Raw genomic sequence first — 16,775 nt, 5'->3', positions numbered from 1 at the left:
CACTGGTTGGACCTCTTGATCTACAAAGGTAGCTAATTCATGATTATTATGATTCATTACTCTTCACACACATTCATCTTCAATGAAGGACTGAAGTGAGTCAAGACTGTTAGAGACACTTTGTCTGCACTTCAGTGAATGGCTTTCCAAACCGCATTTGGGTAGAGGTTTAGAGCCAACTAACCAACAGAAAAATGAAAACTAGATCAGTAAAGTAATATACTGAGTCGATAATTAAATGTGTTTTATATATTTATAGAAATAAATTGAAGCACAATGACATTGTTACTTTAGTGCACAAGTAATTTCAGGGCATGTCAGAGCATGAATTTTGTGTGAGGTGCATGAAGCTAAAGAAATGACTTAGGATGAGACTTATAAAATATTTTAATACTATACAGTACATTATTTTCTTTACAAACACAGACAATAAATAAAAAATATAAATATTAAATAAAAAAAGAGCTGAAATGACATGTAAACATCCTTTGCTTGCTTTCAAAACAGGAGGATGCCCGTCAACAATTTGACAAAAATCTATTAGCATTGAACATTTACTACTGAACTTTTTACATTTGTAATTGTACATCCTTAATCAGACTTCAACCCCTCACATTTGGCAACTTTGTTAAATATGTGGACTTTTATGGTAACATATGAGCACTACAGTAATATTTAAGGTTACTATCATTGTACCCTTGACAGTACCTTTACCATCAGACCTGAGCAGGAGTTACAATATGGCACAAATTCAATCATACATAAAACAGACCATCATATGTCCACTGTGTGCTTATGCAGCGAATCAATATGGCTTAAGAAGAAACAGAATCACAAAGTGCATTATAAGGGTCCATCTGACACATGTAAAAATGTTAAATGAAAAGCTTTTTAAAAGAAGGAGAAACAAAATATCAAGTATTTATATTTTTAAAGGGAGTCATTCAATTGGAGGAGGGCATTCTGGTCTTTGTTCAGTCCATTTTGGGCCAGCTAAGTTGCCGATTGCAAACAGGTCTGCTTCAGTCAACCGCACTGTCACACTGCAAACAGATCCAGGGTCCCCGTCGGGTCTTGCAGGCCCAGAATGCTGTAGGCTATTCTCTTCTGATGACCCGGCAGCCGTACTCCAATACTACTAATATCCCTTTTTGAAAAAGAAAAGGAGGAACAGGTTAGATGAGGCCATATAAAGTTTCAATAATTCATAAGCTTTTATAATTGGTTCATTTTGTAATTTTTTTATGGATGCAAGTAGGCATACTTACTCAATTTTCAAGTGCAACACCTGTTCCATAGTTTTAATTCCAGCAAGAGCAAAGGTTTCTCTGTACTGGGCCATCTTGATGGATTCCAGCCATTCATCCACTGACCTGAAGGAGGCGCCGTCACAACCACTAGTGCTGGGTAGACGAATAGACACACTGTGGACAAAAAAAAAAACCCAGATATTTATTGACCAGCACAAAATAAAACTTTATAGTTTTCTGCACTAGAATATTTACCATTAGCGTTTTGTAAACCGTTTCTTACCGTGGGTCGATACTGGCAATGGCCGAGAGTGATTCTGGGTTGCGAAGCAGCTTCTCGAGCAAGTTGACGATGTCAACAAAGTGTGGCCGTTTGGAGCGGTCCTGCGTCCAGCACTGCAGCATCAGCTGATTAACCGCAGATGGGCAGCACATCGGTGCCGGCAGCCTGAAGCCTTCGTTTATGGATTTCATCACCTTTGATCAAAAGTATGAAGAAAATGGTGAAGCTCATGCTCACAGAGGCCATCAATGCGTTTTAAGTGAAAGCTTAAAACATTTATTCCTAGGGTGGTTGCCAGGACATTGCTAATGTGTTCACTGGTTTTAAGAACATTACTAGGTTGTCATTTCCTGGTTCAAGTCATAAAAGCCCACAGAAAATACATTTTCTGTTCATTAGTAATGGTTTGGGTAATTTTTTTTGTTTTGTTTTATCACCAAATTTATGTCAAACTCTTAAAATATGAGCAATTAGCATTAATAAATAATTAGAAATATCCATCATACCTCATGGTTGCTCATATCCCAGTAGGGTCTTTCTCCAAATGACATCACTTCCCACATGACAATGCCAAAACTCCACACATCACTAGCTGAAGTGAACTTCCTGTACGCTATTGCCTCTGGTGCAGTCCAGCGAATAGGAATTTTTCCTCCCTAAAAGAGTAAGAGTAGAGTCAGAACCATGAAAATGATGTTTTAATGAATTTATATACTTTTATAACGATTCTCTGCATTCATATCACTTACAGTAGTGGTGTAGGTTCCCTCGGGAAAGTCCTCCAGCACTCGTGACAGGCCGAAATCTGAGACTTTACACTCCAAGTTGCAGTTGACCAGGACATTGCGAGCTGCGAGGTCCCGATGGACGTAGTTCATGTCTGAGAGGTACTTCATCCCTGCGGCTATGCCATTAAGCATTCCCACGAGCTGGTATGAGGAAAAGTCTCCATCGTGATCCTGTGGAGCGTAAAGAAACACATAAATGATTCTGCTACATCCTGGCAAGTGCATTCAGAGGAAATGTAAACTATCGTTGACCAAGACATACCCTCAAATACTGGTCCAGAGCTCCATTCTCCATGTACTCTGTGATAATCATGGCGTCTTTGACTGAAACGATAGGTAGAAGAGAACATCCGGTTAAATATGCTCTGTTTTTTGGAATGGGTTTCAAATGAACAAGAAAGTTACCAGAAACATGATTTTATAGCTTGATACTTACATTTGGTGACAACACCCTCCAGACGGATAATGTTCTTATGGGAAAACTGGCCCATGATGCTGGCTTCACTAAGGAAGTCCTGCCTCTGCTTCTCGGTGTAGCCTGGCTTCAGAGTCTTTATTGCTACAGCGACCTCACAGCGCCCTGGTGCCTTCAGAGAACCACGGTACACCTCGCCAAATTCTCCTATGGAGCAGTATGTAAATACAGTTGTTAATTAAAAATATAAATTAAAGTACAATTTTACTAAACTAAATATATAGAAACAATACAAAACAAAAAAATGACTAAAGCAATTTTTTTGCTAAAAAATTTAAGTAAACTAAAGAAATTAAAATAAAAGCTAGTTCAAAATATTAATAAATACTATAACATTATATAATCAATACTAAAGAAACACTGACCTGCACCAATGACTTTCTGCTTGGTGATGTGACTAGGGTGAATCTCACTGGCAAACTTGAGGACAGCCGCACAGGGGTCTTCATATGTATGGGGGTCAATGTAGGTCTTCAAAGGAAGGAGTTTCTCTGTAAAATGAGACGGTAGGTGTAAACTTTGGGTAAATGACACCCACTGTATGATTGTGGTGACGAAATTTGCGCCAAATGCACTGTACGCAGAAACCAAAGTATACTTTGGACTTTAAGGCCAAATACATGTATGTATGCATACTAACAAATGCAAAACAAATTCAATTCGTTTCTTACCTGGACATGAAAAGTAATCTCCATCAACCGTGCGTCGGACATTGGAATTCAGCCTCCTAATGAAAGAACATTCAACATCACATTAGAGAGTTAATTTAAGCTCCTATCTTGATGATATCCTAAATGAGAATGATTGCACTTCAAAGCTGGAATGTAAACAGCGTGGGCAGGCATAGGGTGAAGCGATTAAGGCAAAGTTGGGAAATCCTGCTTTGAGGTCTGGAAAAAAATGGATTGGAAAAAGTGAGAGCAGAGATAGCTTCTCTAACCTTTTGTGCAGAAGCAAAATAACCGCCACAATCAGCAACATGACTCCGCCCCCAGCAATCGCTCCCATGACAACCATGGAACTACTCTGTGTCTCAGATTCTGCTGTTGGAGATTAAAAAAAAAAAAAGTTCACTCTACTCATACTGACAAACATTCACACATCACCCACAGCTTATCACAAATGCATCAAGGTTACGTACTTTCATACGTGAAAGCATTTAAGGACTAAAACGAAATGCCCACGCACATATTCACACGCACTTACCGAGAGGCAGTGTCTCAAATTCAAGCTCTGCGTTGTGGCTGCTGGGATGGCCTTCTGCCGTCAGGGTGTGAACGCGGAACACATACTTTGTGGCAGGTAAGAGGTCATTAATCTGCACAGAGTTCTTCTCCAGAACCAGAACAGTGTAGGTGGTGACATCAAACTCTCCGGGATCCTCCTATAAAACAATGAGGAGAGGAAATTAAACGTTTATTTTAAAATGGTAAAGGAAGAAAACATGGAAAGTCCACAGAGAGAGAGAAAGCATGCAAGAAATATTTATGAAAATGCTACAATGCCAAGGCATTGTTATGTTGATGCTAAGGTGTTCTGTGTGGTTGTTTAGGACATTGCCCAGTGGTTTCCAGGGTTTTGAACAGTTGTATACTTCCTACCACCTAAGTGATATTCTTTTTTATTTTATTTTAAGTGAACTAAATCAGATATCATAGTCACCTTCTTGCGGTACATAAGCTCATAACGGGGGGAGTTGTGATTCTGCACACGGTGGTCCACGACCCAGGATAACGTAAGACTGCTGGTGGTCCGATCTTCAACTCTTAGGTACAGCACCCTTGGGCCATCTGAATAAAAAGGCACAAATCATCAGTATTTGGCTAAAAACAATGTCTCAATTTACATGTAAATGCCATTTGATTAAGTAAGGCATGATAAATTCTTCTCCATGTTAATCTGTTAATCTTGTCTATCCATTTTGTTGGTCGAAGTGCACTGATTGAAGAAACCTCATTGGTACAAAATTTTGCTTCATGAAGCAACATTTCAAATGTAAATGGCTGTATTTTCTCTGTCACTGTGGACAGAACCATTGCTTGTCACTCAATAGCTTTATATTGTTTCAACTAAAACTATCTAACCTGTGAAGTGAAGCACTGTTGTGATGCCAGCCGTGACTCTCTTTCGACTGAACTTGGAAACGCCGTTTTGGGCCTCGACTGTAAATGTGTAGTTCACGTGAGGCTCCAGCTCGCTAACCACAACTTCGGGGTCTTTCAAGGCCGTCTGCGCAGGCTCAAATCTCACCCTCCCACCACACAGCGAACACAGACCGTTCTCACAGCGCTCGCACACCACACTGTATGTGATGTCACTTCTGCCGCCCGTGTCTGCCGGTGGGCGCCAGGTCAGTTTCAAACTCCCCGCTGTCAGGAGAGGTGTGTGATACAAGTCTTGGGGAGGGCTAGGCAGAGCTAGAAGAGCAAAACATGATATAATGTTTAGATGCTACATTTTAAAAAAAAATGCAGAAAAAAGCAACCAAGAAAGTTTCTTAAAGGGATAGTTCACCCAAAAATGAAAATTAGCCCATGATTTACTCACCCTCAAGTCATGCTAGGTGTAAATGACATTCTTCTTTCAGACGAATACAATTGGAGTTATATTAACAAAATGTCCTTGCTCTTCCAAGCTTTATAATCATGGGATAATTTTCATTTTCGGGTGAACTTTCCCTTTAATAAAATCAAACATCCAGTGCAAAAAACAAAACAAAACATCTATTTAAAAACTTACAAGAGCAAGGAGCAGAATTTGGGTCTGTTGAGGCCCGGAAGAAGCCCTCCAGGCAGGGGCACAGCAATGCTTCACGACCCGAGCGCTTGGTGTTAGCTGGACACACTTCACATGGCTGACTGGAATCTGTGCTCTTGTAGTAACCCGGTTCACAAGCTATAGAAAAGAAGACCGAAAAAACAGGTGATCATGAGACATGTAATAAAAGGACATAGATTCACATCACAATGCATCCAGATTCAAGGCCATTGTGCACAAAGGGAGGGTCAGTCTTTCTGCACCATTACAACAGCACACAACAAGAGACAAATCAAGATTTGCAGCCGACGGGCATTCAAGTATTCAACGAAACAGTAAACTGATCACACTTTACAATGCAAACGGAAGACACTCCAACTGTTTTGAATAAAACCAGTCAAACTGGTCACTAAACTTTTGTACAGCCCTGTCATGAACAATCACATCTGGAATGTCAACTTCCTCCAAAACACTGAAAGAGATTTTATTTTATTTTAAATAATGAAATGAAGCACATGTGGATGTCCGTTGGACAAAACAGGATGTCGGAATTGCAAGCGTCAATATAAGCCCTCTGGTCTCCTCTTCTCCTCCTTTCCTTCCTCTGCCGAAGGATGAGGACATGCTATAACAAACACAAAGGAAAGAAACTCCGGAAACAAGGAATGGAGGCTGGGGGGGTGGGGGTGATGATATAACAATCATCCACAAAAGAAGACCGAGTGCAGTGATTCAGAATCACATGCACAGTCTTAAGAAGAGACCGGTTCTGATAGGTGTACTTTTAATGGGCATGAGAAACTCACTGGCTCGCAAAATCACTGTGAATATAGATTCCACAGATCCGAGGAACTTCCTTTGAGGGGAGTATGTCCCCCCTGGGGCCCGTCTCTCAGTGCTCACCTCGAACAAAGGGCCGAGTTTCAGATTGACGACCGGTGGGAGGTGTGCGAGTGTGAGCGTGAATGGGTGCGTGAGGATTGCTGACAGAAGTTCTCCCGCTGGGATTTTACATTGGGTTTTGTGTATTTGCCCTGTGTATAAGGCTGGACGTCTATAGGAGGGGGTCTGCATAAGAAAAGCAGCCCTTCTTTGTGCATTTTATTTGAAGACAGAACAAGAGAGGGAAACTCCCACTCTATTCCTCTAATCTTCATGTTTGTGTCTATTGAGGGTGGCATACGTGAAATCGGCAATGAATCCAAATTTCACCAAAGCCATGAGTAATAAATCTGATTCGATATGTCAGCTGTTTCCATGGGAACTTCATGTGAAATATGTTTAGAAAGTGCTTTGTAATGTGTGACTCGCTCATGGCACCACTGACGAGTCAGGCTGACTGATTTCACTAAGAAACTATTTAAGGAGATTCTGCGCTGGTGGACAGTCAAGGAGTCATCAGAAACAGTGAGTGAGGAAATGTGGAAAAGTGACTAAAGGCCATTTTGCGTACTTGTGCCACGTATATGTTCCCACAACCACTAAAATATGCATGACACAAGTGATTGGCAGGGCTGATAAGACTCCAAGTCTTTGGTTGATGGACAATGCACAAAGGGAATAGTTAATGCCCTTTGGGTGGAAAGGTCAACAGTTAGAATAGCAGTTTCGCCGACATAGTCGTCCTCAACAACGTGCCAGAGCAATGCAATGGCTTTTTAAAGAAAACTAAAGGTTTAAAAGGTCAATTAATTTCCAAGAAAATGTTCCCTTAATGTTTATAAATATTTATGGTTTATAAATATTCATGTTATGGCCAATAATTTAAAATACTATTTTGTCTAAATATATATTTTTTTAAGTGAAATTAGACAACACAACATTATAAATTCACAGTATGAAAAATGGATATTCATTTTGAGATTGGCTTACAATTACACTTAACAGTGTTATTAAATTAGTGTTTTTAATGATTAACTAATGCATTTATGCTCATATGCTTGTGAGGATTGCTTGTGAGAATGCACAATTAAATATGCCATATTAGCCCAAACTGATTTTTTTAATTGATTCAAATTAATTAAATTAAAAGAATTATTAAGTTACAATAAATTTGTAAAAATTTGAAATATATATATAGAAATATATATATATTTCAAATTTTTACAAATTTATTATAACTTAATAATTAATTAAATTAAATTAAATGTGAAAAAAAAAATTTTATTAATTTGCAATTTGTTCAATTACAATAATTACAATTTTAATTCAATTAATTTGAAATACATTTTTTTTTTTTTAATAATGGAAAAAATATATATACACCAAACATCTCTATTTGCTGTCATTAATTTGTTAATACGATTCAATATATCGGCCACACTGCTCTTTAGGTATCAGTATCATTATTGGCCAATGAAAACACCATATCAGACAACTAGAAATAAAGCAGTAACTGCTAATTAAACTGGATTAAATATTAAATATCTATTAAATTGGAGCTAATTTAAACATTTTTAAAAAAGTATGACCTCTAAATGTGTAAATGCAATTAACATTATCTTGCATAATATATAAAACATGACATTATAGTCTGCTACTATCCAACATCTAGGCCCGTATCAAATTCCCAAGTAATGAAAACATTGGAACACTTGGGTTTCCCCCGAAACTTTTCAAATGGGATCCCTTCCCCCATCTGTGCCGGGCAACCAACCACAATTGTCCCAAGCAAACACTGGCAGGTGGCGATAAGCTGAACAGAACAGCAGTCACGTAGAAAACCACTCGTAAAACTCCCATGAAAACAATGAAGACAGCAACTTCATTGTTTCGTGGGTTGTTTAGGGTTAAGAAGAACCCTTTTATATTGAATGCTTTGAGGCATCTTTTCACTCTGTATGGAGAAAAAAAAGCACCCAAGTTGAATCAAGAGGCATGGGCAAAGGTCGTTAACTACTACGGTCTTTCAAGAGATGAGTGGATGAACAAATTACAGAGTGAAACAATAATTTACAGAAGACAAAGCGGCTCTGTCAGAATCAGAATGGAAAGAACCACAGGTTGGGATGTCTGGACATGTACTCCTCATTCCTGAAGCATGTCATCACAAAGATAACAAGATATCAGATACCAGATTTCATTACATCTCTCCCATGAGCTATATTTCATCAGGTCATCATTCATCACACTTCCTCTAAGGGTGTCAAAACATTTAGCACGTCTCCTGGAAACTACATTATAAAAGGAAATGTGTGGAATCTGCCCTTTTCCAAAGACCTTTAGATATTCTGAACTCCCTTGATGTTCTTCAACGTCCGTTTCAGGTGCAGGTTCCTGTAGGGCTGCCAAAGGCCAAGGTCTTCGAAACATGCTTTCCTGAGATTGCCCTTGCTAATGGCTCCTATATGGATCTTTTGAAAAGATTTCATACAACCTTTTCCCAGTGGTTTCCTATTTTACAGTATGTTCAACAAACATGCCCTGCTGTTGGTATGCAATGTGTTTACCAATGGATGGATCTGAATGTCTTTGGTTTTACATTTTAAAGTAGAGTATAAATAGTGCATCTACTCAAAACCACATTATCCCACAAATACAAAAGGTGTCCGGAGAGGTCCAACCCAACCTTTAATTATATGATGACTACCCCAGACCTTGGGCATGCCAAACCTTCTCTGTAATCTGCGGTGAGCCGTTGTCATGGTAACACTTATACATACAAAGTAACTCAGGTAATGGTAGCTCTGCCCACTGAGTCATATCAGCTGTTGGAGGGTATGGGAAAAGTGTAACATGACCTTGGGGGAATTCCTTGAAACTAATTGGGAACGAAACTTAAAAATAATCCTTTTTTTTTATTCCAAAACAACTTTGAAGGGAAATTAATTCACACATTCACCAAAAAAAAAAAAAAAAAAAAAACCTTGGGACTAGTTGGTTAAAAGTTACTGCCTGATAAAAGTCAAATTAGTTCTGGGAAAAGATCCAGAGCAATTTATTTGCAGATGGCACTTAGTTTGATATCTTATTTTTCTAATGCAAAACATTAATACTTAAACTCATTATTGAAGACTAAACCCTTTCACCCAAACACACAATTTATCAAGCCTTTCTATTCAAATGTGAGATATTCGAGAAGCTCCAATGGTTAAAAACCTATGAATGCAAATCATACCACTGTAACTATGTACATACACTCCTTTACAATGGTAGCCTGGTATCTTTACACTTCCTTCCTGAAGAGTTAAACACACATGTAGAAATAATACACCAGCAGGTGAAAGGGTGTGGAGACGGCTGACATTCCATTTGACTGAAGTCACATTTCTGGCCTCTCACTAACTTCTCAGACAGCTCTGTGGCAACCACAAAAATCTCTCAAGCTTCCCAGAACACACCCTCACCCGACAACACACTTACCATCTGCCCACCCACAAAGACAGTTGTTCCCAAATTGTCTTAAAGTAATGTCAAGTATATTATAGTGGCAGGCCAACTTATTGACCGGGATTATTAAAACTGATGTTTTTTGTCCAATTCAGAATAACATTTTCTCTTTTTCTTTCAGCTTTTTTGGTTAATTTTGAATAAATACTGTGTTTGGTGCGATTTCAGCATTTTTGAGAAGTTCTCATTGCTAATTCTAAGTAAATTTCACCATTTTTATGCAGCTCTCTGGAATTCTTGATTCTGACTGGTAAATCTGCATTAAAATATTTTTGTAAGATCACTTTTAGGATAATGGCCCTGCTTTAGAGAAACCTCCATTGAGTAAAAATCTATTTCGGTCGACCACAATCAGATAAGTAGAAAATGTTCAACTTATTGCTGAAGCAAAGAACTCCAGTAAACAATAAACGTCAAAATCACAAACTCACCTTTGCAAGAATCTCCAACAGCTTGGTATCCCGCTCGACAGAGACACTGGCCCACAGGAACAACCCACTCTCCCTCAGAGGTGCAGTACATTCGAGGAGCAGCTTCTCCAACCACCACTGCGTCCTTCACACAGGTGCCCTCCACCTCCGCCAGCGCTCCTGATGCCACCTGCTCAGGGAAGGCGGCCAGGCTTCTCATCATGGCCGGGCAGGTGGTGTAGAACACCCTCAGCCCCAAGAGAGCAACACAGCCCCCTAAATCCTGGAAAGCAAGGTAAAAGCCCCTTCTGGAGAGTGGCCCGATGCTCCGCGTCTCAACGTTCACCCGGAGATCAGCTCGGCCCCCTCCACGATCAGCTGTTACCTCGTCTGGCGCTACGGTGGCTACCTTTCGAAACTGGCCCTTGCGGAAATTTGTGCCAACATCTGTGTCGGTTTCGGCTAGATAGAGGCCAAAAGTCTCGCGACAGGAAGGCGACGAGCCGCCAAACGTGTTGCAGTCCCGGACGACAAAGCGCAGCTCCACAGATACGCGAGAGACGTCGGGCCTACGCTGGATAAAGGTCGTACGAAGCCAGTTGTCTTGTTCGGTGTCACTGGCAACGTTGCACACGCTGTAGGTGTAAAGGAGAGAGCCATTCACCACCGTCTGGACAACCTCCCACTAAGAAAAATGGAAAAAGAAAGAAAAGAGGGCATATTGTATTACAATCTTCTCATAATATGGAAGTGCAAAACTTTTTAAGGCAAAGTATTTCACTTTTATTTTCAGATAGTCCCACACCAAGCTCATGCCATTGGTTAAGTAAGGCTTGTTAGGATCTTTAAACTCACTAACCAATGCTAGAGTAGAATTAACTTGTTTGTAGTTGTATTTTAAACACTGAAAAATTTCAACTTTAAAGCAAGACACTACAGGCAAAAGCATTGTTTTTTTTTTTTTGTTGTTTTTTTTTTCATGCACTGGTCAATGTTGAGATATTGGGCAACTTGGCTTTTCATAAAGTGTTGCTTAGTGTGAAGAAAACATCCAAAATACATTTTTAAATGTTTCTTTTTTGCACTTTATCTATTTGTGCCTGTAGATTACAATTAATATACATCTTTAAAGGCCGTTTTCTGCATATTTAACTAGACATTGCATCATTTGCATATTTAAATACAAACAATGTATGCAATTCATAATGTAATGAATCAACTAGGGAAGTATGGTGATCTTGATTTTTTCTTTTTCTTGGCTAAAATATTCCAGTATCCTAAATGTTAGACTGAAACAAGATTATACTGAATGTGGGAATCACACCTTTGTAAAAGTAGGCCTATCTCATTAGATGGGTGTGGGAGACAAAAATTAGGCCTCTGCTCTCCTCTTTCCCACCATGCTCTGCCGCGATAGAACTCCCTTACGACTCAACTCTTCAGAACGTACTGAAATAGCTGGCAAAATAAGCATGACCTCAAAGGGCTTTTTTGGATCCAGCAGCTGAGTGGAGCTGATGGAAGCCTTCACGACATCAGGGAAGGAAGATGACAGGACTAGCCTCTAAAAGACTAATTAAACACTCCAGCGTGTGACTGTGCTTGGTCAGAGGAAGTGGTGGAACGCTCTCGGTACATCTCTGGAAAGGTCTTTGTGTGGCTAAAGAGGAATTCACGGCAAATTCTTATAAAAACCAAAGCTTCAAAGAAGAAACATGGTTTGCGCACTCAACAGCCTCTGACCGAAACTTATTCCTCCTCAGTCCTATATTTAGACACTCTGGTGCAAAACATATATACATATTTATATGTGTATATGTGTATATGCAACGTTTGATCAGGCATAAATATATGCACACACATATATATATATATATATATATATATATATATATATATATATATATATATATATATATATATAATATATATAAAACGTTTCTGAGTAATGTTTACAATTTACACTTTTTATAATAACTTTGTGAAAAGTTTTGCTTAAAAATTGTAGCCTACTTGAGGCATCTTCGAAACAAATGCCAGTTTGTTACATTGTTCTAATACAATGACGTTATGAAGTGTGGCTTTAAGTGTCCCAATGCTTTTTATAGCCGTATAGGCAACATTAATATTTTCGATAAATAAAATGAAAATAAAAGATTCTTCAATACACAATAAGATGGTTTCGGATGTTATTTAAGCCTGTTGCTGGGGGGGAAACGCCTCACGTTATCAGATAACAACTTTAATAGCTGGAAAAGCTTTTTAATCTGAGGATATGACTCATTTTGATAGGTGTTTTATAGTACGAAATGACAGTGACTCATGCATGTATGTACAATAAACGAACCTGAACTGAATGGAGTCTATTCATGGATGTTAATGTCAGATATGGTTTATGTACAGTCAGAGAACAGAAAAATTGATAAGACTTACCCCTTCTTCATTCGGCCAGGATAACCAACCTAATTCACTTCCGGCAGCGTTCATGTCAAGCAGCAAATCTAAGGATCATATAATATTTAGTTAGGCTACATGAGAATTAAGTCAAAGAATATTTTAAAATCGTCCGTTACAGGCTCAAATGTCTTAATTTTGTACATTTTGTAGGGAGAAATTGCGAAATATTTATGAAAATTGTACGTTTTTGTCCACAATATATATTTTTTTTAATTTATCATCATACAGTAATAACAAATAGAACTGTGAAAGGTTAGAAAAAATATTGTTTTCTGAGTAAAAAGTCTTTAATAATCTCGTTTTTGTACTTACGTTCTTTTGACTGAATCTCAATAAATACGTTGTTAACAAATAAATACAAAAATAAGACGTGAAACTGAGTGCGTCGGTAGTCCATTTTGTTTGTAAAATTAAACTTTTTGGTCCAGGTTAAACTCCGACGACTCCGGCATGAAGGAACTGGTGGTGAGGATTTCATTCATGGGAACTTGGGAAGTCAGGTGACTCCGCCCCTTGGAATGCACTCCATATATGGCGCCGGTGGGCGTGTCCTTGTGCGCGTGGGCGCTTTGATTGACGGCCCCCACACCTGTTCAATGAGTTTCGGATGTTTGCTCACGTTCATTTACACAATAGTAATTTTAGACGATTGGGTACGGTATCAGTTCAAAGAGAGGGCTTTTTGTATTTGCCTCCTTTGAACCTATATCTAGGTAATTTTGTTTGCAGACTGCATAGTTTCCTGTTTTAATGCAGTTCACGAACTCCAATAGGCTTAAACGATAAAAATGATAGTAATGGTTATTGATAGTGACTAAAACTTTTGTTAATTATATTTATACTTCACAAATTATATCATATTAAAAAAAATCACCTGAGAGGTTATACACTTGTCCAATTGCAATAGTCAGGATGATAGTTTTATGAAGTTATAGCCTATAGCTAATGTTTTATGGATTTTTAATGAGCTCAGGCACAGGTTGAAGAGGAAAATGTTTTTAAGCATTTGAAATTAAAACTATAGATTGATGTGGTATAGGGACAGATCTGTGCATACCGAAGCACACTCAAATATTTAGTAAACCAACCATCACTATTTTATTCCCATGACAAGTGAGAGAAGGGGTCAAGTGGATTTGCCTCAATGAATGAATAACTACTGATGAGTTAAAGAAGTATGAATATGTAGACAGAGAAACACGGCATACAAAAGCTTCGCCAAGCAACGCAGAGGAATGCTTGAGTCAAGTCTCCATTGTGCCGCAGTCTGTCAGAGTCCCTTGACCTGCAGTCAAACACAAGCTGATTTCTTCTCAAGAGCTTTGGAGGCTGCCTGCATTGTGAGAGCAACTATGAATATTCATTAGACAGACAATGAATGAAAGACTTTAATTCTAGACAAACTCAACCAGGGATTTATGTGGCAGCGCTCTGAACAAAATCAAGACTTGCATAAACGTTAAAACTAGACATAAACCCTGATATATCAGCGAAACCTTTCCGAAGCAATGTCTCCAATACATAAATGCAAAAAAGGTCTGTACTCTAAAAATATTTTATTATAAACAGGAGATAAAGCTGACAAAAAGTTGGCTTAAAACTATCAAATCAATGCAAGTCAAGTCAAATCGCCTTGAAAAACAGGAAAATACTGTTCAGTTATGCACAATTAATCAAATATGAGACAATTTCATTTGAAGTTAATTCAGTGTTGATTAAGTTCAATTCAATAACTTCATAAGTGCAGCAGTTATTAAATGAGTTCAATAAGAAGCTCTAGAGAAGACAGCAGTGTTGTAATAAAAATCCAGAAAGAACAATACAATCATAAAATTCATACAAGTCAAAGCAACAACCAGACCCTTCATTCCTAAGATCGTTCGAGAAAGCAATACTCAAAGCCAGCTGGCTTTAGGGTTGTGTTCGCATATGAGGTGTCTGCCAAGCCTGTCTAGCAAAGCCCCAGGTTAAATACAGATCACCAAATTACAAAATACATTAAAACACACTGCAAATGTACTGCCAATTAGAATGCTATCTGTCTTAGATAATACATAATACCACCACAAAGCTAAATGAAATCTGACGTGCATATAAACTCACATTCCAACTGCAGACTGATTAAAATGGTAGCAGTTGGCCACCAACACCAAACTGAGTGTGACTTGCTTATAAATAATATTCTTTTGTGTATACGTGCACAACATTTATTAATGCTTAAACAAAGTCAATGTTTGTTTATCACGCCAGCTTCTATGAATGTTAAGTACGATTCGTAATTTTTGGAGCAAGTGCTCGGCCACACAAAATGGATGATTAATGACTTCACTCTGCTTAGTGTTTAAGCACAAGACACTTGTGTTCAGAGGAACATTTGTCTTCAACAAATAAGGAGCTAGAGCCATTGAGATGCCCTCACAATGCAGAGGTCCCTTTTCATTCAAGGGCCATGTGTGTTGCAGGAGGCCTGAATTATCTGCTGCACTCCCATCAATCCAATCCCCCCCCCCCCCCTTCACCTCTCCACGCTGTTCCACACAACCACTAACACAAAGCACTTCACGCCAGGAGGTTGGCCCGTTACTCCGGGGGTCACAGAGCTGCAGTGGGACGACTGCTGCAGGGTCATTCAACTCTTCCACCCCTCGACTCCCTCTTGTCAACCTCGCCACCACCTCTCGCCAAAAAACGCAAATACAGAGGCGGCCTTCCATTGTAGGCTGCGTCGGGACTGTCTGCTCCTCAAAAGCTTTGTTAACGCTCCCAATTCTACACTGCTCCCTTTACTGGGGGTGAAGGGAGTGCTGTCGCGGGATATGTGCCAGTAACATATGGCGAGATGTTAACAAAATTATTTCTTGTGAGTGAGTCATAAATGGATTTTAGATATAAAGTGACCCCAAAAAGTATTTAGACACTTCAGCTACACTTAAAAATGTATTAAGACCTTTTTGTTAAAGTACATTCAACACTGTTAAAAGTATACACTTTTTTCAGGTTGACAAGTGTTTATGGTATAATGTGATGAACTATAACATGTGTTAGGATATTTGTGTGAACTTTAGTGAAACTTATTTCATGCTATACTTTGAGAACAGTTAAATAGTATTAAATACGGTATCACTTTATTTTGCAGTGTCATTGTTACATGTTACATAGTAATAACTATAAATTATGCATAATTCCATGCAATTAACCCTAAACCAAACCTTCATCCAGACTGTATAGTAAGCACATGTAGTTAATTATTATTACTCAGTACTTAAATGTATAATTACACTGTAATACTGGCACCTTGAAATAAAGTTCAACCTTAAATACTTTTAAGCAAGGACACATTAATCAAGGATAAAAAAGTTTATCATGGCTTCCACATAAATATTACATTCATAATAATACATTTTAATCAGCATATTAGAATGATTTCTGAAGGATCATGTGACACTGAAGACTAGAGTAATGATGCTGAAAATCCAGCTTTTCAGTCAAAGGAATAAATTACATTATAAAATATATTAAAATAGAAAATGTTATTTTATAGCCTAAGAGACTTCCTTTAAAAACATTAACATATTTTTCACACAAAACATTTGAACAGTATATCTGAACACAAGTTAATTTATATAAACGTATATATATATATATATATATATATATATATATATATATATATATATATATATATATATATATATATAATAGTAGCTTCATAAAACACAAATGAAATATTGATTTGAACTTAAATTATTATGTCAAATGAAACCCCAGAGTGATCGAATGACAGACATGCTGGGAAATCAATTATGCAACATTGGTCAATTATACAGCTTAGCGCTCATAACATCCATAATTCCTGAACACATTACACTGAAATGTAATTGTGAAATATATACTAGGGATGTATATAAATGAGTACATAAACATCCTCAGCATATATGACACATTTTCTCTTCTAGACAAATGCCT

At 38.2% G+C, this 16,775-nt stretch overlaps 1 protein-coding gene across 1 annotated transcript; it reads right to left on the bottom strand.

The window, feature by feature from the left end:
* Nucleotides 1–369: 369 nt before the first annotated feature.
* Nucleotides 370–13,253, bottom strand: epha2a (eph receptor A2 a). Its single transcript, XM_081381419.1, has 17 exons — nt 13,122–13,253; nt 12,786–12,853; nt 10,374–11,037; nt 5,536–5,691; nt 4,881–5,213; nt 4,459–4,586; nt 4,003–4,180; nt 3,737–3,839; nt 3,468–3,523; nt 3,162–3,287; nt 2,758–2,943; nt 2,584–2,645; nt 2,283–2,492; nt 2,040–2,189; nt 1,534–1,727; nt 1,269–1,424; nt 370–1,147 (listed from the first exon to the last, which is right to left on the bottom strand). The coding sequence occupies exons 1-17, from the start codon at nt 13,204–13,206 to the stop codon at nt 1,039–1,041; spliced, it is 2,964 nt and encodes a 987-aa protein (XP_081237545.1). The 5' UTR covers nt 13,207–13,253; the 3' UTR covers nt 370–1,038.
* Between the last annotated feature and the right edge of the window lie 3,522 nt (nt 13,254–16,775).

The sequence above is a fragment of the Scardinius erythrophthalmus genome (genome assembly GCF_964197995.2).
Source record: "Scardinius erythrophthalmus genome assembly, chromosome: 12".
NCBI lineage: Eukaryota > Metazoa > Chordata > Actinopteri > Cypriniformes > Leuciscidae > Scardinius > Scardinius erythrophthalmus.
The sequence above is the reverse complement of the archived record's forward strand: the minus strand, read 5'-3'. Positions and strand labels throughout refer to the sequence as shown.

Coding starts and splice junctions, on each gene's coding strand:
- epha2a (XM_081381419.1), bottom strand. CDS start 13,206: ATGGACTACCGACGCACTCAGTTTCACGTCTTATTTTTGTATTTATTT. Junction 11,038..12,785: donor CCTGGCCGAATGAAGAAGGG/GTAAGTCTTATC, acceptor CATTTTTCTTAG/TGGGAGGTTGTCCAGACGGT. Junction 5,214..5,535: donor AAATTCTGCTCCTTGCTCTT/GTAAGTTTTTAA, acceptor TTGCTCTTCTAG/CTCTGCCTAGCCCTCCCCAA.